General features: G+C 40.1%; 1 protein-coding gene across 29 annotated transcripts in view; it reads right to left on the bottom strand.

The window, feature by feature from the left end:
* Positions 1-10,010: 10,010 nt before the first annotated feature.
* Positions 10,011-24,083, bottom strand: part of BBX (BBX high mobility group box domain containing) — a 148,637-nt gene continuing 134,564 nt past the window's right edge. For all 29 annotated transcript variants that reach the window (XM_026112402.2, XM_064521826.1, XM_064521837.1 and 26 more), the window contains 3 exons: positions 22,022-22,219; positions 20,923-21,115; positions 10,011-18,075 (listed from right to left, as the gene is read on the bottom strand). In XM_026112402.2, the coding sequence (XP_025968187.1) occupies positions 17,988-18,075; positions 20,923-21,115; positions 22,022-22,219 (479 nt within the window). In that variant the 3' untranslated portion in view covers positions 10,011-17,987. The remainder of the gene's footprint in view (positions 18,076-20,922; positions 21,116-22,021; positions 22,220-24,083) is intronic.

Genomic DNA, 24,083 nt, shown 5'->3' with positions numbered 1-24,083 from the left:
CCTTTGATACAATGTCCCGTCCCTGATTGTTACTTATCCCTGGATATCTGCGCCCAGGACTGTAGGGCCACATGGAGCAACTCAGAGGGCCTTGTAGCCAGAGCCACTGCTCATTTACTTTACACGCTGGCACAAGTATTGGCAAGGCCAGCTCTGAGGTGACTTCACTGCTACTTCTCGAAGGGTTTGCAAAGCCAAGGACACATATCCTTGGTACTCAGCGGTGCCCCAGAGTGCTGTGCAGCCACCAGCTGTGCCATGTGCCAGCCTCGGGCAGACACCGCTTGCCTCGAGCAATGGGATCGTGAGGTTGTGCCCTGTGCCCTGCCCTAGATTTTGGAATGGAGTATTAGCATAGAGGAGGCTTTGCTGGCCTATATGGATGCACAAAGGTCTTGCTAATATACCAGACTTGCTCAGTTAATCTTTTAAGTATTTCAGAATTGTTCCACTAGTCCTGGTTTTGGAATGGCAGGGAGCATCACTGTTCTAGCTGTGGGTCTCCAGTCCAAAGCAAAAATTGTCTATTTTAGAGATCCATGCAGGTCATCATCCCTGCCCTGCTGACACCATCGCAGGCAGTGTTTCTCATGTGTCCTGCGGGGTGAGCGGGATCGGACACCAGACAGGGACCTCGCTGCAAGCACAGGAGACACTACAGCCTGGGCAGCCCCTCAGAGGATGGCCAGGAAAACTCCCGTTTCAAAGCATGAAGGCAGCTGAGGGAGGGTAGCTGTAAAGCAAGCGCACACCCCGGTGCCCATGAGTTCACCAGCTGCTCAGCACGGCTGGTCACAGGCACTGCCAAAGGAAATTGATGTTTTCCTTGTTTGGTTTCAGCCTCACAATATGGCTTTAAAGATTGACTCATAGAGCGTCTGTCAAAGGGTACTTAGGAAAAAGCTGGCAGGTTTTTTCTTACTGTCAGAACTCTGTAAAAAAATTGAAGGCAACTGCTAGATAGAAAACATAGCACTAGATGAAAGGTCGCTTTAAACCTCTCTGGTATGGCTATTTACTGCCAGCCTGACAAACCATTCAAAGGCATGGAGAAGTCATATGGCTAGTGATAAAGCTGGGCTGGTACTCTTTGAAAATCTCATCTCAGATTTTATCTAATCATTAATATTAAGGTTGCATTTATAAAAACAACTAAAAATACTTGTCTGTCTAACAACTTTTGAGGACACGGTCTTTTTTTCCTATATCCGAAAATGTCGTATGTAGGCATTGGGGAAATAAATCATCCTCTGTAATGTAAAGATAATAAAGCACTGGAATAAACTGCATGAGGAAATGGTTAAGTCTTCACCACTAAAGGTTTTTAAGGACAGGTTCAACAACCATCTGTCAGGTATGTGCTGAGTATAGCTCATCCTGCCTTGGGGCACAGAAACACTCTAGCTGACTCTTTAAGTCCCTTTCGGCCCTATGACTTTATGTCAGGTAAATGCTGCCAAAATCGTATCCTGTCACAATCTGGGATGTGTTTAACATCTTGACTGGCTGCTCAGTTCTCTACCTTGGTTTGCTGTTAGTCACAGTAACTTTGCTGTTAGGTAACACACACATCCTATTAAGAATCAGTTTATGTCTTCATAAACCATCACAAGCCCGTCTACTTTCACAGTTCTGTCGGGGGGGGGGGTGTGTGTGTGTGGAGGAATCATACCGGGGAGCAGCAAACCAAGAAGAATGCAGAAAAATTATTACTGTAGCATTTCAAAAGCTGCCATTAGAAGCTTATGTTCAACATTTTGCATTCTTGAAAAATATTGGCCAATCTGTTGGCCAGTTGATAATGAGCAAGGAGAAAAGCATTCACAAGAATCACTGATCCTTTTAAATACTTTTAGCTGTTTTTTGCCTATAGCTTGCACGGGTCTTACATTACAACAGCAGTTATTTTTACCTGATTCACATTTCACATAAAATGCTACTCTGCTTGAACCCCCCCCCCCCCCAAAAAAAGAAACAAATTAGGACCCTGGGATATTTTAAACAGACACTCACAAACATCAAGATGAAACATTGTTAGTAAATACCAACATTACTGTGAAGATGATCTGTGACATTTTGTTTACCAAAATACAATTCCCCAAAGCTGTCCTCACATACAGAGTTTCTCTCAGCTGGTTGATGGTGAGGAATTAATATGATGATATTAATAGCAATCAACTTACACAGAATGAAAGGAAACCAATAAACACCACCAACAACAGCACAAGGCTGCCACACTCATCTGTGAACGGCTGTGGGAATCCATTTGTTTACCACTCCTGAAGTGAACAGTTAAATTAAACAGCTTGCTAACCTGCCTTCACCATAGAAACACTGGTGGTATATGCAGAATTTGATTTACAGAAATACTGGCCTTTTCTGTAGGCTTGTCTGCACACTGATTTTTTTTTTCTGATTTATAAATATTACGTGAGTGAAAGAAGACCATCTAGTGACGCGTTTCATTAGGCAAGTCAGTGGCATCATTCCTGATCTAATGTTTCTTGATTAAATCAATGTCCAGTAGCTCTTATTTCAGAATAAAATGTCTGCATCAGCAATAACTCCGTGTTAATAACTCCACTGCACAAAGCCTTTAGACAACAACAGTAATTCAAGGATGTGGCTGGAGATGACAACTGCAAGTACATGTTGCTGCTCTAGCCAGTTGGCTGCCTGAATAAGGATCACTTTTAAATTCACCACCAGGTACTGGTATTCATATCCAGGCTGGTGTTGCTCAGCTTTATTTCTACACTAACAGTTAGTTGCTTGTTCTTATTTTAAATCATGGCTGAAAACAGTTTAAAATGCGTTTTCAACCTTAGACCATAACGATTCACAATCACAGAGAATCTGCTCTCCTGACAAAAGCAAAGCTTCTACTTTTCATGCAACACCACGAGGTTAGCTTTTAAACAGAACCAGAAGATAATAGAAGGAAAGAGAAGCATTTAACTGACAAAATTAACAGATCTTACTTGCAAGAAAGGGGTTAGCTATTCATTCGGTGTTTGAATTCTGCAGGTGCAACTTTTACTGCAGTCTTCTTTAATGGGTGTTTCTGGGTTCTGCTCATACTCTGTAGATGGAATCCTGATTCAATCAACTCTGATGGAGTTTGCCAATATAATTTCAACAGTGGTCACTCCTGATGTCCAATTTTCTGCCATTAAAACCTTTTACACTACTTTAAACCTGCGCACAGCAAGTGGAAAAAAAATCACTGGATCCAAAGATTAGCACTCAATTACTCCTCTCAAACTAGCACAAATGAATGTAATGCCACTGATGACCATGGAGTCTGGAACTAGCTGTATGATGCTTACCAATGTCGAGAGCGTGAGCTGACAAGCACTGCTGATGGTTCAGGACACCGGATGCTTAGCGCTCTAGAGTGAAAATAATGACCCTGCACTTAAACGTGGTCTTGACCCTGCAAACTTCCCCTGTACGGACCTGTTGACCTAACTGAGACTGTACGAGTAAGATGAATGGAAAAGCCAGAATTACTTTCATTTGCTCTGAAGATTTCTTCAGTAATTATGGAGAAAACAAACTTAATTGTTTGGAACTTTTTTTCCCCCTAAGAAAGAAATCTGAAAATGTGTTAACAGCTTCATTTTGCAAGTTTAGGCTTAGTATGAGTTGACACAAACATCATATGTCTCATGCACAGTGCTAAAGTTAAAGTGGGGAAGAAAAAAGTCAGCATACCATTTCAAAATATTTTCAAAGTTGCTTCAACAAGTCATGCATTTAAAAATAAAACAGGTCAAATCCTCCTAAACTGTCAAACTATTTTCAGTAATAAACTGTTAGGAGGAGGAAATAATTTACCATATTCCAAAAAACTGCTGTGTTCCCGACACTGGCATGACTTGGGCTTTTCTACAAAAAGTGGGGCAGGGGGGAGGAAGGGCGGAGGAAGCAGAGCTTTGCTGCTGTATGTACATTAGTGGAGGATACCACCTCTTTGTGCTTGTATTGTTGGAGAAGCTACATTTTATGTTCAGTTGTGGTTGGGGAAAATTATTGTCCAAATACTACCAATTAAAATTACACTTGGCAGATTTTTTGGAATTGTGAAATAGCTCAGGAAGGTCTGGGACAGATCCTCCCCCCAGTGAAAATCAGTGAGAGTTTTGCCATTTATGTCAATCAAGTTTTTAGCCACTTGAGAAAGATGACAGGAAAAACAAGATGATTGAAAAGGAAGATGAGACATTTGTAACCAAAGCTTGGCATTCCCAACTTCCTGCAACATGAAACACAACCATACGTTATGTCTAAGAGACATATCAAATGTGTGTCTATCAAAACTGTGTCTATCAAAAGCGGCTTTCAGCAGGATTGCAGATTTGACAAAAATGACAAAAAACAATCAAAATCTTTTTTTAAACAGCTTTTACACCAGTTCTATTTTGATGGCAATGCAGCTTTGACTGCCGTGATTTACAGGACTGTGATTTGACCCCTGCGGCAGCTGCATATTCTGCACATGCCTCCACATCCTCCGGCAAGCGCTGCCAAGTGTTACAGGCCAGCGTTGCCAAGGGACTCCATTTAGGTCTGAGACAACATGTGGTATTTTAAAATTGCCATCCCCTATTTTGGATTTGTTTGGACATTGTTAATTTAACTGCCTTTCTGCTTTTTATCAAAATATAGTAAAAAGTTCCCCCCACTCCCCCAAAATTATTGAGCCTGCAAAGCACTTTGAATATTTTCTGCATTGTCAAAAGAACCTCAGAAATTTTTACTTAAGAATATATTTTTATCTCAGTAATAAAGATGCTTTTAAATGGCAACCCTTGGTTGTCAGTCAGGCAACCACTATTTCTGTGATGGAAGAGCACACATTTATTTTTTTGTCTGTTTTTTTTTTTCTAAGGCTGCAGATTAACAGAGTCTATGAATATGAAAATACTGGTTTTATGCTGGCTCTTTTATATTACTGTGTTTTCATGATTCTCACACATGAAACATACATCACTTGCACAGCACTCACAAATTAGTTATTTTAAAAATGCATCTGGATATATGTTTTCTGTTTGAAAATGCTACAATAAGGATGCAGCCCTACAGATAATCTGGAGATTATTGTTCTTCCAGCTCCCTGATGACCAAGTTATTTCAGGCACATTTTGCCATCCAGTAGTTACAGAACCTGTAAAAAGTGACTGTTTTTCCCCCCACTTCTTTATAAGTAACCAAGAGTGCAGTGTGTGCTGAGTGAGTAGAGTCGCTGTTCAGAACTCATGTCAGTAAACATTGCGTATTCCATGCAATTTATATATAAGTGGCATAAAAGACTGAATGGATCCTGTTGTTATGTTTCTATGGATGTAATTGAGCAAAATTCTGTTCGCTTTTATGAGGGCATTTTATGAACATCCTCTATTTCTTCTGTGCACAGAGTCTGGTCCAAGCAAAGTAGTTAGTGACTTAAGGACAGACTTTCCTGCAGTACTGAGCACATCAAGGTCTGTCCGCGTGATTCACTCAGGCTTGCCAGTGCTGCCATCATAAAAATCACACTCTGCTCTCTGAAGGAGGTGGTAACTGTACTAGGCCACCGCAATACAGCATGCTTGGCTGCGCCGTGCAATTGCAGGTTATTACTTCGCTGCCCTAAATCTACAATTGGGCTGCTGCGCACGTCAGTGGATGATACCATTATACTAAATATTCCTACACTAGAACTGGGACAAACCTAGGAACCTGTGACCATTCCTAGAAGCAGTGATAAGCGACAATACTCAACAGCAGAAAACCAACAAACAGTAACTGCTAAGGACAACAAGCGCAGCAACAGAGCTCCCCACTGCAGCAATCCCAAACTCCCTCTGGCTAGAGCATGTGGTGCCAATGACAACGTATCGGACTCAGTGAAAGGAATCAGTTTTAAATACAGCTCTCCTTATCTTTAACCCATAGGCACTTTCTTTTTTTTTTTTGTTGTTTCTTCCTTCATGCAAATCGGCACAATTGGACTCTGAAGCTGTGCTGACACCTACCAGCAGAGAGTCTGGCTCATAGGTCTGAGATCGTAAGATCAGATACGTCTTATGAGGTCAAGTGTTTCCGTAAGGCGTATCTTAGAAAGCCTTCATTTCTGAGAGACTCTTTCACTGATGTGGATTTCTGCATTTAATAGTAGTTATCTTCACTTTAAAAGACTCCAGAGTTGAATTAACTATATTCTAAATACAGCACTGAAGATAGTAACTATCTTCAAGTAAAGAAGTTTTGAAAAAAATATATATACCAAAATTAAACAGTCACATACTGAATGCTTCCATTCATTACTTTCCAGGGTAAAAGTATGCCTTGTACCAGCCAAGCACAATATATTTTCTTGAAACACAGCAGGAAGAATTTGCTTAAGTACTGGTTGAAATAATGATGAACACTTGATATTATTTATGAAGTACAAAGATAGAAGCACTTATTAATGACACTTTTGCCATGTGCCAAATACGTCTGTTATCTAGAAGCTAACGGAGTGGTTTAAAAACACATCACACCTCTAGCAGCTCACATATCACTTCTGACTGAAAAATTATAGCTACAGTCACTGAAGCAAAACATCGCATCCATTCCAAACCATACACTAGAATTTCAATTTCTCATCTTTTTTTAGACTGGTTGGCAAATCTCACTCTTGAATTTGGAACCTCTTGAAAACAATGAAAAAATCAGTCTGCTGCAATGGTAATTTTTCTGCCTTCTTACTTCCACTAGAAAACACTGCTCTCCAAAGAGAAAGAAACTAGTTTTATTGCAGTTACCTGTCATCTCTGGAAACAATTTACACAGCTGAGGTCAGTAAAGACATGTTCCACCTGTGGCCCTCAAACTACTACCTGCTGAAACCTAGAAGCTCCTGAAGGTCAGACTTTTCTGCCTAGCTTCCAGCTAGGTCCGTTCCATTTTGTTTTGACAAATATATCTGTCAGAGCAGCTGCAGGCAAGATGACAACCCAGCTGCAGGAATACAGCTGTTGTGGCACAGAAACGTTTTGCTCCCCTGAAGAGGAGAGGCTGGGAGGGAGCTGGGCTCTGGTGAGGCAATCTCGCCAGAAGAGCCTCCTCTGCCAGGGCCCCGCGTTACGACAAATGGCATAATTCAGTGTCCCTGCAAGGTTTGCCCAACGGAAAGAACGGGTGTTTGAGCCAGTAAGGACCAAACCAGACAGAACATTTAGGGCCTTAATAGGGAACCGTCCATTTGTCAGAGGGACACGCAATGAATCTCCTCCAAATGATGTCACCCTGATCTATGCTAATGGCAACAACCTTCTGCATGCCTTCTGAATCAAGGCAGCGTAAGCCTTCTTCTGTATGTATAACTCATCTGAAGCTGTCACCAAAGTCATTAGTTTTGCAAGACTGAAAATTATGCTTACTCGGGGTCCCAGGTTCACCACAACATACGTAGCCCGGAGGTAGAAATGCTGAAAGATTTAGTGGCATTCTAAGAGCCAGTATTTCTGGACACCAATACTAAAAATAGATGTCTTATATCACTGACAGACTGGGAATATCTGACTTTCAAATTCTATTCAACTCCTGGAAGATAGTAAAATGTTTTAATATTCAACAGTGATATGACAGCAGCATTTAGAGGGCCCCAATTAGAACAGAAATCCCATTATAGTAAACATTGTGAGGATGGTATCTGAGATACTGGACCTCAAAACTCCTGGCAGCATGCTGCTTAGTTTTAACACCTCCAGCAGCAATATGATTTCAAGAATCTTAGTCTCGAAAACATCTAAGAATCCATTTTTTTTCACTGTAGGAACATAAATAAGCCAATCCTAACTGTAAGTGTAGACTAGATATTAAGTGATCCCACACGAGGCTCAGACAGCAGGTAATTGATTCTCTGACCTGACTTGAGCCTGACAGTCTGCTGTGACTAGGAAGCCTTTGCTGGGCCAGTATAGATAGTATCTAACATTAAGATACACTCCAAACATTTCTTTTAGATCAGAAAGACGCCTCCTTCTGAGTGCTCAATTTTTTTCTTTCCCTTCCTTTTTTATTTAATTGGATGTTATTTCATGGCAACACTGGCCTTCTCATAGTGAGCATTTTACTAGGCACTATTAATCAGAATTTAAACTAAGACACTAAAATTATTACAGAAATAAACCAGTGAACTAAAAATTATGTTCATGTTTGTTTCTTGGTATTTTAGACAGCTTAATAGAAACAATCTCATACCAAGGAAAAGGAAGCTCAAATTGTTTTATCACTGAACATAAAGGAAGTCCCTCTCTCTTGGTTCAAATCGCTGGTTTGTGCTATGTATCAGAAATCTGCCATAAAGAAGCTAACGCTTTGGGGTCAGGCCAGAAGAGGGAAGAGCAAGAAAGTTAGCGCCAGATGAAGTTTAAAAACAATGAAAGAGGAAATGGCATCAGAAAATTGGAATTGCCTTCAGCAGCTTTGCCCTTAATGGTGTGCAATTGATTCTGCCCTGATGTGATCCCAGGTCTCAAGGGCCAAACCTGCACTTTTACAAATAAAGTTCCCAAGGGCGAGGAGGTGTGGTGTGACCACCTCAGCCTGCACTAGAGCAGGTCATGTTGCGCATGTGGGAGGGAGCGCAGCGCTCTCCTGAGCGGCGCAGGGCCACCCGCGGCTGGGAAGGCCCCGCCAAACGCTTCCACGTCGTTTTACCAAACGCCCGCCAAGACAGTTCGCGCCTCCCATGCTTCAGCTACGGGCACGGAGATGGCGTACAGAAAGCAAATCAACCCCAGATAACGTACCTAATAACGCAGATCTTAGTCACCTTTTATCTCCTCCCCTCCACCAAGGAGGTTTTCATCAAAAAAGATGAAACCCTCAGATCTCCATCAAAATCACTGGGGTGGAGGCAGGTAGAACTTAAGCGACACAGAACAAACAGGAAAACTTCAGAAATGGATGTGCGAAAACGCTTGGGCCAGTATGTACGGATGCCGGGCCTGCCACTGAGCACACGTGAGAACTAGCACCCTTTTCTTTGTGACTTCCAACTACGTAATCACAGAGCTATTTGAAGTGAGATAGCTGGACTTTTTTTTTCTTTAAATGAGTCCCGATGATGCAACATGCTGAACAAAATCTGTTCACCTCTCCAGGTGAGACACTCAATTCTGATTGCCAGGAATCAGGCACTGTTTAGGTTTTCCTAGAAACTGACTTTTGCAGGACGGATAAATTCAGGCCACATCCTTTTTTCCTTTCCACCCATCCTATGGCACAGAGTTAAGTGAAGTGTGTGCAAGCCACTTTGCTGACTGCACTGCTGAAGGATTCCCCAGCACAGAAGGGAATGAGAAAACCCGTAAGACGTTTTCCTGTAACCCATGTAGATATTCTGGTTTTCCTTCAGTGTGAGAAGACTTAAGCACAAATATAGTGAATGTAATTAGCACTTTACTGTACTTTTTTTAATCTGCAAGGGAACAACTGCCTGGGAAACCTCTTCCTTCTTAAGCCCCAAGGTGCCTTGGCCTAGGGAAACCAGTCAAACACCAACCACAATAAGCGCACTTGAAACTGGATGTTTTTTCTCCATACCCAAACACGAATGTTATCAAAAGGAACCAGCAAAATGCTGTACAGTGGCTTTAAATATTAGGTGTGTGCATTCAGGAAACTACACTTCAGTGTCAAGCTTGAAATTCCAACTTAACAGGTATGATTTTCGGGTCTGTTTCAATTGGTTCCTCTTGTTTCAAGGTCTGACAAAGAGGTTGAAGTTTGGAATAAACTGTTAGTATCAATTTATATGGGCTGGATTTTCAGCTGGAGCAGAGGCAGCTGCACGCTGTGCTAGTTTACCTCCGCTGAAAAGCTAACATGTCTCCTCCTACCAGAAAGTTACTGACAAAGGAAGTTGAGCAGAAATCTGGAGTATATTTTAAATACCACTGTATTAGGATTCAATTTCTCAGTCTTCTGTGCCAAGAACCGTCCACAAAAAGAAGTTCACACTGAATAGATGGTAGGCGTTATATCTTTCAGGTTTTATTTTTGAAAACAAAACAAAACAGAATTTTGCAGCAAATATAGAAATGTATCATATTTTGTTACAAAGTGCTAGTGTCCTACTAAGGAACTGACAGTCCTATGGGCTATAAGTTGGTTATGGAATGCGCAAACATACTTTGCATCTCACTTAAAGTTTTCACACTGTAAAAAAAAAAAAGGCTGTTTGAAAGAGGGATTAGCTGCATGTTAAAAAAAAAAAACGCAATGAATAACAGAAGAACTCAACAACTGGAATCAATGGAAAAATGTCGGAATGCCTGGCAGTAGTTCGGTGCTTTGGGAGGATGACATCTTCCTGCCCCATGTCCTGAAAGAAGCAATGTGAGTGAGGGCTGGGTAACAAAAAAGATCTGGATGCACTAGGAGTTAGCTGAATAAGCAGCAGTTTTGCTGGAAGAACAAAATGAGAGCAGACAAAAAAAGATGGAGTTTGAGAAATGAAGATGACTATGTTTTAAGGTAATTTGGTAATCACAGATATGGAATAGTGCTTTAAATGCCCCTGACTGGGCATATTATACCGAGAGAAAATATATTTCGTAAGAAGGTTTCTGTCTAGCTTTTTTTACTCACTAAATCAGTTTTTTTCTCCCTTGCCCAAGTATGACTTTACAGGGCCTTTAATGCTGAAGCTGTTCCATTCCTGGTATTCTTTGCAGAGAAACTACTGCACACCTAGCCAAGGCAGTGCAAGATTGTGTACGTTTCTTCTTCCCTGAGTAAAGGGCACACTGTTTATAAAAAAACAAAACAAAACACTAAAGGCTTACTTCCCTCCTGCTACTTTTGATCCAGAGACAGCAGTTCTGCTCCCATGTGTACAATAGGTTTCTACTGGTTTCATGAAGTCTGTGCTCAAGTCTTCTATGATCAGAAAAATGCAAGGCAATCAAGGGATGCTTTGTGCATCCAAGGACAGTAGAAGACAAGATCCCAAGAGTGTAATTTTCAAGCCTCAGTAAGAGGGTAAAATACAGGGGCTGAACAAGGTCCTGGTTTAAATGAGGTTCCAAAATAGTGGGGACCTTTAGGTGTAAATACTGATGGTGCTTGCTGCTTATTTCTAAAAGAGAATCCATTTCTAAATAAATCCTTTTAGTGTCCAAAGACTGAAAATGTAGCCAGAGCTTCATTATGCAAGATGATTTCAGTTATACTCATGTGGGCTGTAAATGAGTTTTCCAATTGCGTGAAGAAGATAAAATTCAGGAATGTGAAGTGGAAACCTCCTCGTGCCTTTCTAGGGGAGCTCAGGAGAAAAGGCAAGTTTTTCTCCCAAAGCCTCACTACATGACTCCTGGCTGTCTCTGTCCAACAATCTCTAGCTTCATGCTGGTACAAACTCATTGAATTCTGTGGCACTTGCATGTATCTGAGGATCTTTCCGACACTTTCAACAGCACTGAACCAGGCTCGGGACTTTTTAAGAATAAAATGGAAGCTCTCATTATAGACACGTCTAAGCAAGAACAAATGGGCATATGTTTGCTGCAAAATATGTAGTATTTTTATAGTCATCATCTAGTGCTTGAGTGGACGATTTGACAGGAAAGTACAGCTCACAGTTTTGAGGATCCATCTCTGTTTTTGGCATCTTCCATTTTCAGGTAGAAACAAGATTTTTTTTATGTTAAAAAAAAAAGCGAACAATTTCATACTCTAACTAAAAACAAATTCTGCAAATACTATTAACTCAGCAGTATGTTCAAGTAAACAATCATTTGATGGTAAAGCAGATGAACTATCAAAAAGCTCCATTTTAACAGTATTTATTTGCAATCGTTAGTTTTAAATGGGAAACTATTTACAAGCACACACTAGATAACCAAAATAGATCGAACATAAAAGAAATCTGTTTGAAGGTCTTTTTCAAATATTTCAAATATTTTATTAAATATTTTATTCAGTTTCATGATCACAGTTTCATGTACTTTAGCATGTTATACACATGACTTAACATGTGCACTTAAAAATATCAAATTAGAGGATTTTGAAGAAAAAAATGACATTTTATAAATGTGCTTATTGACCTTAACTACACACACCTAAGAAGGCAGTAGCTCTGTTATACAATTGATGGAGATAAACTGTTGTAAGGCATGTTTACACCAAGCTTTAAAAAGAATAAAGCCAAATACTGGGTCAAAATTCAGTGGAATTATGTGCAAGAATAAAAGTTGAAGGATTGGGCCCTAGGAAAAGAGATCATAGCAAATCATTTATGTTAAAACTGTCAACAGAGACCGGTTATTCAAAGAGAGCACTGCTGAGAAAGGTTTTCATAGCATCTAAATCAGCAGGATTTATATTTCTTTTAGACATTTTTGAAAATCACATGTTACGGTGTAATGTGAAGGGAAGAAAATGAAATCTACCAAGAAAGTTTGAAAACTATGGTCTGAGAAACCACATGTTGTTTTATGACTGAACACGGGAACACTTATGTACAGAGAACACGTTGCAAGTCACAGCACTCTGAGGTGTGTGAGTATGCATATGTGTACATATATGTATGTATGCATATACATATGTATACACACATACACACACAGACACATACATATCTCTCTTGCTTTTGTCACCTTCAAAGCCCCAAGCACTGACTAAAGTATAGCAGCGTCGGGGGGGGGGGGGGGGGGGAGGGGAATAGTGCTTTGGTTGTATGTGTTAGAAGAGTAGATTAGACCATTGCATTCGGAAGCCTGGTTAGTTTGCCTGTGCACTGCGACTGCAAATGCATCATTTCCAGTAGAGTACAGTGCGGGTCTGCTGGTATTTGGTAACCGTCAAGACCCAGAAAGTAGAAGGTAATTCTTTGGAAGAACTCAATGAATGCTAAGCTATTTGCATTTGTTTTTAAAATGCTATGTGAATGAAGGCCCTAGGTCAAAATGATACACCTCCGTCAGAAACGTCACGCAAACCCAACCTTAACTCTAACAGCATGGTGGTCCATTATCAGGGCTCCTGCACTGTCCTAATGCAAACAGCAATACTACCCTTAAATAAGGAGCATCTTAAGCATAAACTCAGGTGTGTTGCTGAGTTGAAACCTGAGGTCAGTTCTTCCTAGATTTCTGCCTTAAAAGAATGAGCTGGGGAACATGAAACATACCATCTTACAAGCTTCTTCAAAATTCTCAATTCAATAGGAGATACTGAATATAGAAATGACTATAATAGTACTTAGGTGAGAGTATAACCCTCACTGTGCCTTTTTATTGGGAGATTCAGGGGAGGAGGCAAATAACTCTTTCATAGCCTAAATGCATTCGTTCGTGGCTCTCGGTGTCCTGAAAATGACTCAACATTCTGGCAGCTTTAGGTGACAGTCCCACAATATGTACAAGGTAGAGAGAATGCCATAAATAGTACAAAACATGGCAAAGATACCTAGGAGCTCTACAGTCTGGCAAACGAGCACGGCAAACAAACAGAATCTAATGGAGACCGCATGGTATACAACACACGAGTTGCACAATTATGTTTCCTTCTGAAATCAGGACTGCAAACGTCAACTGCAGGATAAGTTTCAAGAGCAGCATCTGGATTGCTGCATTACCACGGGGAATATCTGAAGTCCACCACCTGATGAGCACCGCGTTTTCTGCTGTTACAAAAAACAATCTCACTGAACCAACTAGAGCTAGTGGGTCCATGTCCTGCAACCCATATGACTATGGCAGAGGTTAAACAAAAATGCTCCAGCAACATAATTTGGCTACCACTGTATATTCAGCCTTATCCTGCCTGCTAAATGTTGCTCTTGGAAAGTATACAGTGATATACAAATGGTGTCAATGGCTGAAGAGATTACACGATGAAGCCTGAAAGCAAATGGAAGTTAACTAAAGTAGTCTTTTAGGAGAGGTAGCCATATTAGACTCAGCATTCAAAAAAGGGAGTGCACTCAAAGGATCAACATACATTATAATCTCATGTAGACCCATCATGTTTTTATCTTGCCTACATTTTTCTTTTGCAGAATGTACATACACGCATGCGCACATATATATATATATATATGTATATAAATCTTTTTTCCTAACTCCCCTTTGTTGCTGCAACTTCACCATATTGAGAACAAGGCCAACTTTCCTTTCTTTTAACCTCTGTTAGCTGTCCCATGTCTACAACTGTTGCCTTCAGTCTGTTCCAGTATCTGTACAGTAGCTAAACATGCAGTAGAAATTAAAACTGCTTCAATTTAATATCCCGCTCCAAAAGATGGCATCCAAACTATCCGGTAATCCCTCGTTCTGATGTGAGTTACAACTCTCCTGGGTTTCTACTTGATACAAAATAGACTGCAGAGTGCTCTTCAGCCTTTTGCTACAAAGGTAGCATCCACCCAAATAAAAAAGACCAAAGATGGAAGTTAAACACCAGTTCACATGCTTCTATCAATCCCTTGTTCCTGTGCCCCTTTCCAACAACAATGCTTATCATTTTAATTTCAAAAGTCATGCACCAATGCTATAAAATATAAACCAAAACTAACAAGAAGTCTTTTGCTCATGACTTTGGGACATTGTATTAGTATAAAAGAGCATTCAGTCATCTTAAATAAATATACTCTATTTCTGAAATCACAGCACATTCAAGGGGTATTACTGCCATAATCAGAGCAGTAAGTAATCTCCATAGATGTTTTGGATCGATTTGGTCTAATATCTGAAAAATAACCTAACGTGGGGATAAGAATCTGCATCTCAAATGTTTTGCAGAACATATTTCCCATATATGTATACAGTACTAGAACAATTAAGAAGACATTACAGTAATTTTCTCCCAGCTGCTTAGGTCTGTAGCTTCAGCTACGATAATATACTTTGTATACCTCAAAACTATATACGAAATATCAAAGATCACTAAATAAATAAAAGCCAAGGAACACTGGGATAGTACTGCATTTTACACTTGAGACAAGATTCCCCGCTCCCATGGATAAGTCATAGAGGAGGACTACGATAATTGCTTTTTTTTTCCTTTTTTTTTTTTTAAGAAAGATTTATACACAGGTTCAGATCCAGAAAATAATGTGAAATGCATAAATATTGATAGCTTTAGCTAAGTTAAAATGGGTTGAGTAAAGTATGATACAACATATTCAGAATAAACAAAGCAGAAAAGCATCATATTTTGGTTTGCTTGAGATATACATAAGGTGCAACAATTTCTTCTCTAGAGGCATTTGTGGACATGTGTTAACGGGTAACAGTGTTTGCTGGTATACTGAAGTACACACGATAGCAATATGATTTTCCAAAATGAAAGCAGCTGAAATTAATAAAAATTAAAACAAAACAAACACGGAAAAAAACCCAACCCCCAATACAGTAAAATATTGGTCTGAAATTTTTGTTGTGCTAACAGACTTTGTTACCTGAAAATACTGATACCCCTTCTAGCAGATTCAGGGAAAATTCTAGCTACTGAAATCAAGACATCACTCAGAGAACCAACAAAGGCAAATGCCTAGTGAACTATAAAGCTTTGCAGGATTTCTGCTACTCTCAGTGCCTAATCGCTTAAAAATTAAGCATATCTACAAAAAGGTTTATAAGTATCTGAAAACAGTCATATCCAGTAAACTGACCCAACCCTACCCCCTCTCTAAGGGAAAGTCAAGGAAAAGCAGATCAAGTAAGATATTAATTCATATAGAAAAAAGTAATTTTCTGTTTCTTTTAAAAAAGGTACCATTAATATACAGAAATATCTTCAGGAACAATATTGAAATTTAAATTGAGGAAGGATGGGGTGCTTTGACAAAAATATATCTACTCTAAGGGTTTCTAGAGAAATAAGTTAGTACCATTGTCAACGTGAACGGCCTGCACTGTAACATATTTGGATTTCAGCTAATTATAAAGTGGTCCAAAACTCCAACAGCCACCTTGCTGTGACCCTACGGTTTTAAGTCCTAAGTTTTTCTGTCTTGTTAAAATAACTTATAAAACATTAATAACATCTTATTAAAAATACTGCCATAGGCTGCAATGGCATCCTAGGGGGCTCTCATGTATTTACCTGAATTTTTAAAAAGCCTTTTCACTGACTCATTGGCTCTTAAATTTTGTTGTTCTTTTGTTGTTGTTGTTGTTCACTTCTTCCAACATATGCATCTTTGATGGTGCTGTTTTAATGATACTTCCCAAGCTACCTGCCTTTTGTGAAACCTTCAGCCGTTGTTACAACTCGTGTGGTATGTTGCGTATCGTTTTCCCAACGAGGAACCAAAGACTTTCACTCAACTACAACAATGAAAGGCTAAACCTAGCAAGCATTAATAGAGTTACTGTCCATATGGCTATTACATCAAATTAGTTACAAAATAACCCCAAAACACATTATCAATTCAGTCAAGTATAAATAAGAATGCCTGATAGAACGATGTAAACTCTCATCATTTAAAGACTTAATTCAAAGAACTTCAAACTCAACCTAATACTATCAAAAGTTCAGCCAGTATGACGAAGACTAATAGAAAATTATTGCTGGAGTCCAATTTGGTAAATTGTTGTGCTACAATGCAAAAAGTAGGGAAACATCTTGTGCTATAGAAGAAGTACCCTGTTGAATTTGTAGCTTTAGATTAATTACTAGTGATCATTTTGCATCTGTTGGTAGGAATCAATGCTTGGTTATACAATAGTGTAAGTCAAGATAGTGAAGGTAACAGGCCAAGTGATACACGTGGCCTGGCTTTTGGGATGTATTTATGAGAGCAAAACACAAAAATTCAACAGAAGCAGAGACAGAAACTGGCAGATGAATCTCTGTTTGGTAGTCTGAGTTCAGTCACACGTTATTCTTCAGTCGTAGTTTATCTGCATACAACTTGCCACTTTACCAACACAAACTGTAATTGGCCCTTTGTACAATCTATGAAGCCAATTTAGACTGTGCATAGTAACTACAACAATGCCAGTGTCTGTAAAATGTAAAAGGTATGTGTATCAGTGTACATGTATATTGAAAAAGTCACGTTTTTAGGTTTTTCAGAATGGTGAAATAATACTAAGGTCACTTCTGAACAACATATTTGCAGTACTTTTTGTTTACAGGAACACTTCACCAAGTCGCTCAGATATCTATGCAAAAATAAAGGAACCCTCCAAAGCATGAAAGACAAGTCAATCATCTGCAGTATTTTTCTTTTCCATACACCACTCCTTCTGCTAATGCACATCATCCTGGTTACTCAAAGCTAAATTAAAAAACAAACAAAACCCAAACATAGCCTGTCAGAATTTTTGCCAGTAAACTCTACCACTTCGGTGGCAAATATAAAAGTGCAGAACATCTGGACCACATGGCTGCCCAAACACCGCTAACAATGGTACATCTGTCCAGGCTGCCTTGAGTTCTCTGGAACAGGTTTTAAATTCATTCTACAATATAAACGTAGGCATAACCTATTAATATAAACCATCTTAGAACTTAAATCTTCATGTACAAAAATGACTAAGAATATCTAATAATAACTAGTGCAGTGCGTCAGTGTTTTTGTTGTTGTTGTTTTTTTTTTTTCATTTTCATTTAGAATAACTAGGTATTATACGAAACTAGTTGCCATACTCTCTGGTTGGTAAAAGAGACGCTGTGTGAGCTACAGTAAAGGCAGCCTTTTTCACATCAACCACCCATTTACTGTTTAAAAGCCTTCAATAGAAAGCAAGCTCTGGGATCATTCCATTTCTGTTCATTAATAGACAAATAATATCACCCTCCTACATACTGGGTTCCGATTTGAGGACCTGGCCCAAGTTGCTAATGTCTGGCTTCCAGTGAATTCTGGGCCACTCAGAGCAATAAGCACTTGCTTGCAGTCTATAGTTTCCAACATATGGACTGACTAGCTTCCCTTGGTAAAGACAAGGCTAGGATATTAGGTAAAGCACAATGTTTTACAATAAAGTGGAGCTTCACTGGTCAGCGCAGGAAATAAGCACTGGAGCCTGAGACATTTCGTTTGGCTGTCCGTCATGTGGGAGAGGTGTGGCCCTCTGACTTCTGCAAAAGAAAAAAGAAAAGCCACCCATCATTATCCGGAGTATGGGAGGTGCTTTTGTCAAAGACTAGAAAGGATGGAAAGCAGCAGGTGATGTGGTTTAACATCCTACAATACAGCACCATGATTTCCTGCTGCTACAGCTGCCCACATGCCACTTGCATACTGTTTTTAGAGTTATTCCTGCAACAGTAAGAACATTTCCAGAGGACAACCTGCAATACAATCCAAAGTCCAGCAAAATGAAGCATTGATGGTGTTTGAGTGCATAAACCAAAATGCACGGCCAAAGAGTAAAATTAAGAGCGCACAAGTGGTGTTACTCATTCTGTAAGGGCTTCAGCCCTCAGGAGCAGAGAGTAGAGCTCATGTGTGGCAAAAGAAGGTAAGCACACAAAGGGGGATATGCCGCATTAATGCAAGTCAATAGCCAACCTTTAAGCAATATGGAAATACACCTGTCAGCAGAGTTACACATTGGGATTACTCCAAGTTTCATGACTTAACACTTCATCTACCCAGCACAACTTCTCTTTCATTACTATAGCAGTGTTAATTTACACATGACTGCCTGCACAGGCCATCATAAAAATAAACTGCACCAGAACTATGTGCTGGAAATCAGCATCAATCATCGACACAGATGAACTTGGGAGAGCTCCCTCACAGCTTGCCTTTTAAAATACATGCACAAAGCCCATCACGCACTGTTAACTAATCTCACAAGTCTGGTTCTATTTTTGTTACATGGTGTGTCATATACAGCAATGAAAAACTGAGGCCTACTGCTTTACACAAAGGCACTTTGCCTCACTCTGGTTGGGCTAAGACCTCAGCACAAATGTCAGGTACAAATATGTTTTGCACAACTAGAGTGCAATGAAGTGGCCTCAATACAAAATGCAGCTCAGGCTCATAGTGCTTAACCAGGGCGTATGCTAGGTAACCAAAGCTAGACAGAAACAGTCAAAGGAAAACCATGCTGTCACTTCCAGCCAAGCTCTAATTACAGTAGAAGGAGTTCGTCTTCTGTGCCTCAAGGATCTGCAAAGTTATTTAATAATCAAATTCAAACACTGAAAAAACACATTAAGCATTACACAAACCTCTAATGCTATCCTTCTGCTCATTTCCAGCTATTGTCAGGATAAAGAACTAAGCTGAAAACGATAATAAACAGTCAACATAGAGCAGAAATTAGAGAAGCATCTAGCCCATCAAACTGAGGTCTGTGTTTTGACTTCCATTTGCCAAGTCTCCAAGAGACATCTGGCTAAGTTTCTATTAGGAAAGAGTCCCCTGACCCCCTGACTTCATTTCTCCATGTGATTAGAAGCTAGAATTTGTTTGTAACAGTAGTTAGATATTTGCCTGACTGATGTTCTCAGGCCTCATGGAAGGTGCTTCATTGCTGTAATTGTATGATGAGATGGTAAAACTTGGGAGCAAGTAAGAAGAAAACGAACAAAAGGCTATGTAAAACATTAGCTCACGACACTCACTTTACCCGGGAGAAAAGAAGGATAAAGAACTCTCAGAAAAACAAGCAGGAAAAAACCATGACTGAGCAAATCCTGTCTCTCCAATGCAATTCTAGTCATAGCGTCAGTAGAAATCAATGAAACCACAGTGTTGTGAGGGAGAACAGACCTTAGCACAGCACTTCCCCAGGTCTCACTTTGCTGTTTCGGACCACAGAAGATGACAGAAATGAGTTCAGACTTTTACTGTCTTGGTAACAGACTCATGCTTTGCAAAATTGGGAGGAAAGGCCATGCTGACTTTAGTGTAAAAATGTTTCTCACCCAAAACACTGTTGCTTAAGCAAGACAAAAGCTTTTGCAGAGAACACCTGCCAGGCTAGGTTCATCTGAATTTTTTTTCTTTTTTTTAATCCTGAGCCTATAAAAAGCCCTGCAATTCTTTATGCACAGCCTGAACACACAGAACCGTCAGTACTGGCTTGGCCAATGGGGGTCATGAGATCAGCAGTTAGATGAGGTTGTGAATGGTTTCCTCAGCTGCTGCCTTGTGGGGTTTCTTAGGTAGCCAGCAATCTGCCAACTGCCATTTGCAGAGGCCGTGATGTTCTCCGACAGGCCCAGCATTTCCTCACTGACTTTCCACGGCAGGCAAGGATGGGGATTCACCTTCGATAAGCTGCAGCATCAAAGAACAATGCTGGACAAGCAGGAACCGAGGCAGACTTGGCATCACTGGCCGCCTCCTCCCATCAGAGGTCTAGGATGTGGGATCCGATCATGCTGAACTGATCCAACACACCTAAGCAACTTGCACATCCTCCACGTTATCTGCATGGGCAGCCTATTCTGTAATGAAGAGTAGCTCAAACTAACAGGACTTTCCATCACCTAGAATTGCTGCGCCCAGCGACATTTTGTAGATGCTTTGCCTCCTACACAGCAAAGCACAAGAGCAAAAAACAAGTTTGCTTCATTCAGTCATGCTTGGCAAAAACTTCTGCTGAAGTTATATGAAAGTCCCTCCACAGTCTCAGGCCACTGAGACATACAAATCAGCATGCAGTAGCTATTTAAACCTGCTATTATCTGACAAATCGTATCTGATAATTAGAAACCCTCAATCCTTAGGATCTCAAGAAGCATATAAATTTGTTTATAAATAAAACTTGGTAGGCACGTTTCCCAGGGAGAATCATTTAAGGCTGCAAGGACTTAACACTACTAAGCTAGTGGTATAAAATAAACATTCAAACAAAGCTGTGGAAGAGAAAACACAGGCCAAGTTAAACATTTTGCAATTCACATGCTTTTAACAAGCTGGTGGTCATGCAGAATCTGTTTAGACAGCAAGGGAAAAAAGCATACCTGTGTACGTTTTCCATTGCTGCTACTTCTGCCAGAGCAGCTAAGCTAAAAAATGCAGACACTGCTGGCATATCTGGTGTAATACTATGAGTTTCTTCTGACTCTGCACTTCTGGTGCACTCACTGTTGCAATCTGTTTCTGCACTTGACGTTTTTTGAAGAGTACTTTGTGGCAGCTCTTTTGGCTTTTCCTCTGCAACAGAAGAAAGTAAAGCTTGCAGGTAAATGGGACGATCAAGGCCAGCCCTTACGTTCTCAGAAGCGCATCCATGTACTGATCACTCTGGTGTTAACAGGGACTTTATCTTTAGGACTTTGATATTGTTCATGTAATGCAACTCATGCTGCAACCTCTTGTGACCCAAGCTATCAGCAGAAGCAGAGGTTTATGAATCAGTTTACTGAATTTGGATTCAACTGAGTTTAGTCTTTTAGGTCAGGCAAAAGAGTGTGTGTTTGTGTGTGCATTTTAGATACTGAAGACCTGAAAGATTATCTTAACTGCTAAGGACTCCTGCACAGTATGACAATTGACTGTCACATTATTGGAGCATATTTTTATGTCCTACAACTAGGCACAGTGTAATTTTTTTGCTGGATTGGAAGCAAAAATAAATTATGAAGCGGTAACTGCTTTCACAGAATCACAGAGCGGTTGGGGTTGGAAAGGACCCCTGGAGATCGTCTGGTCCAACTCCCTGCCCAAGCAAGGCCAGCTAGAGCAGGATGCCCAGGACTGTGTCCAGTTGGTTTTGAGTATCCCCACCGATGGAGACTCAACCACCTCTTTGGGCAACCTGTTCCAGTGTTCAACCGCCCTCACCATGAAAAAGTGTTCTTTCCACTTCCCTCAGCACCCAGCTCTCAGTTCTAAAAGAGAAATCCAGAGAACTTAGATTTGGCTATTAAAACGAAGAAGTTGACCATTCTGGATTCACTGATTTCCCAGTTGATTCCTATCTGCATTTTACAGAATGACCTTTCTAATGCAGGTCTGAAACCAAGCTGACTTAGAAGTACTTCCCTGATAGCTTGCTCATGCTCCGATACCACACTGAACAACTCAGTTTTAACAAAATTTAAACTCTCATTTCCTTACCCAATGTTCCTCCTGCTGGTGACACTCGACCATCGGCTGTTCGGACAAGATGGGTGATCTTAGTTTTCCTTGCTTTCCTCTTTTGGCTACCAACTAAGGGTTCATGCATCATTGCTGGCTCTGGAGTGTTTAGGGCAGCTATAGAAATTTTATTCTTCCAGGCAGGCTCACTGGAATTTTTGTCTTCTGAGAGTATGGCTGAAAAAGGACAAAAATGGAGTTTTAAAAATGTAGAATAATTCAGCTGCTAGCTTTGCTCATTTACCATTTTGTGTTCATTCATGTAATATACTAAAAGCCTTCCCTCACAGCTATTCAGAGCATAACCCACGGCAAGATATGAACCGAATGCTGTAGGGGTTTGCAGGGGAATAGTACCATCAGCTCCTGAAGACTTCCGAGGAGGTTCAAGTTTCTCATAGTTGCAAAGGAAATTGAGAGAGAGGCAGCAGCATTTCAGTGGGACCAGGGTTTCAACTAATCTGCATAAAACACTCTGCAATTGGAGATGCCAACCAGTGGCTGCGGGACAAAACGCAGTTCAGGAACAGTAATGGCTACAGTCCTCGCATAAGCTTATTTTAGGTCACAGACAGACTCACAAGTAGAATTCAGGAATTCCTGACTAACTCTCAGTCTTTTCTCTCTATGCTGTCTCCGCTAAGCAGACAGAAATGCTGCCTTTTACAAAACAACAAATCTTGAAAAAAGACCGAACAGGCAGGAAATATAAAGCAGAGCTAGATCACAGCTGAAGGCAAGAATGGTAAAAAAAGAAAGTAAGCATAGAATAAAATACTGTGACATAAATACTGCCTACATAAAGTCAGAAAGTGAGAAAGGAACAGTTTGAATTTTCTTAAACAGTACCAGTGTTGGCGTTTCCAAGCAGCCTTCCACTCTGAACTGGAACACAATCACAAATTTTCACCTGACTAGACAGTGACTTAACTTGTGTTCATGAGGAAATTGGTCAGACAGAAATCACAAAATGGATTTAGGTCTGCAAAGTCTGAAATCAGTGTATGGTTATCAACCGTTTGTAATTCTCATTGATTCAATGAACCACACTGCTGATACCACGGGATATCATTTATCCACAAATTCAGAATCTAGGACATTTTTTTTCCTTCTGTGATAAAGTATTATGAGGTCCTGTGACTACAGCAAGATAGGGTTAGAAAGAAACTACAGGTGTCACAAAGGGATTTCCACCTGGCTGGACTTCACTCAGAATTACACAAAATACAGGTGTCAAGTAGTTATTAGTCCATCTCCCTCTATGATATGCCCAAGCCATTGCTTGTCTAAGCTGTTATGAAATTGGAAGCACTAATAGCATCTTCACCAGGTCCCCAGGTCATTTTTTCCCAGTGTATTGCCATCCTGAACTATTATAGCATTTTTCCTAATACCTAAAGCTAATCTCCCCTGCTGCATTTTCAACTCCTTATTTCCTTTCCTACCCGTCAGGTTATACCTTGTGCCTGTTTGCAACAGTCTTTTATATATTTGACAGCTGTTACCGAGTCTACCTTTAGCCTTCTCTTCCCCACAAATTCTTTCAATCCTTCTGATTTTCAAGATATGTCTAAGACCCATTTGTTCAGCAACTTTGTGGGAAGTAGGACAAGCAAAAATTACATGCATAAAACTCAAGCTGGAGTGTGAACAACTGTTCTTTCAGAAGGGTTAAGCACTGAACAAGAGCAACTCCTACATCTAGATGCAGGAACACCAACACCTTCAAACTGGGCACAAGCAGCCAACTAGTCCCTCCTTCATTTTATTACACATTTTTATTTTTATATAATATTCATTTTTATTATATATTTATTGCTTGTTTTGTAAATTTAACAAACTTCCTGTACAAAGATATGGCTAATATAAACTCTATCTTCTGCTGGCTTCTTTAACTGAAATTATGCAAGCATGAAGACTGGGAGAAGAGAATTTAGAAGTTTTTATCTTGTTATCTTTTGCCCCTTGCTCTTTTGTTTTAAGTGGGAGGGGATCTTGCTTTTCTTTTAATGATTTATGGCATAAGCATATGATTAGATCT

This window comes from Dromaius novaehollandiae, chromosome 1 (assembly GCF_036370855.1).
Source record: "Dromaius novaehollandiae isolate bDroNov1 chromosome 1, bDroNov1.hap1, whole genome shotgun sequence".
Classification (NCBI taxonomy): Eukaryota; Metazoa; Chordata; class Aves; order Casuariiformes; family Dromaiidae; genus Dromaius; species Dromaius novaehollandiae.
The sequence above is the reverse complement of the archived record's forward strand: the minus strand, read 5'-3'. Positions and strand labels throughout refer to the sequence as shown.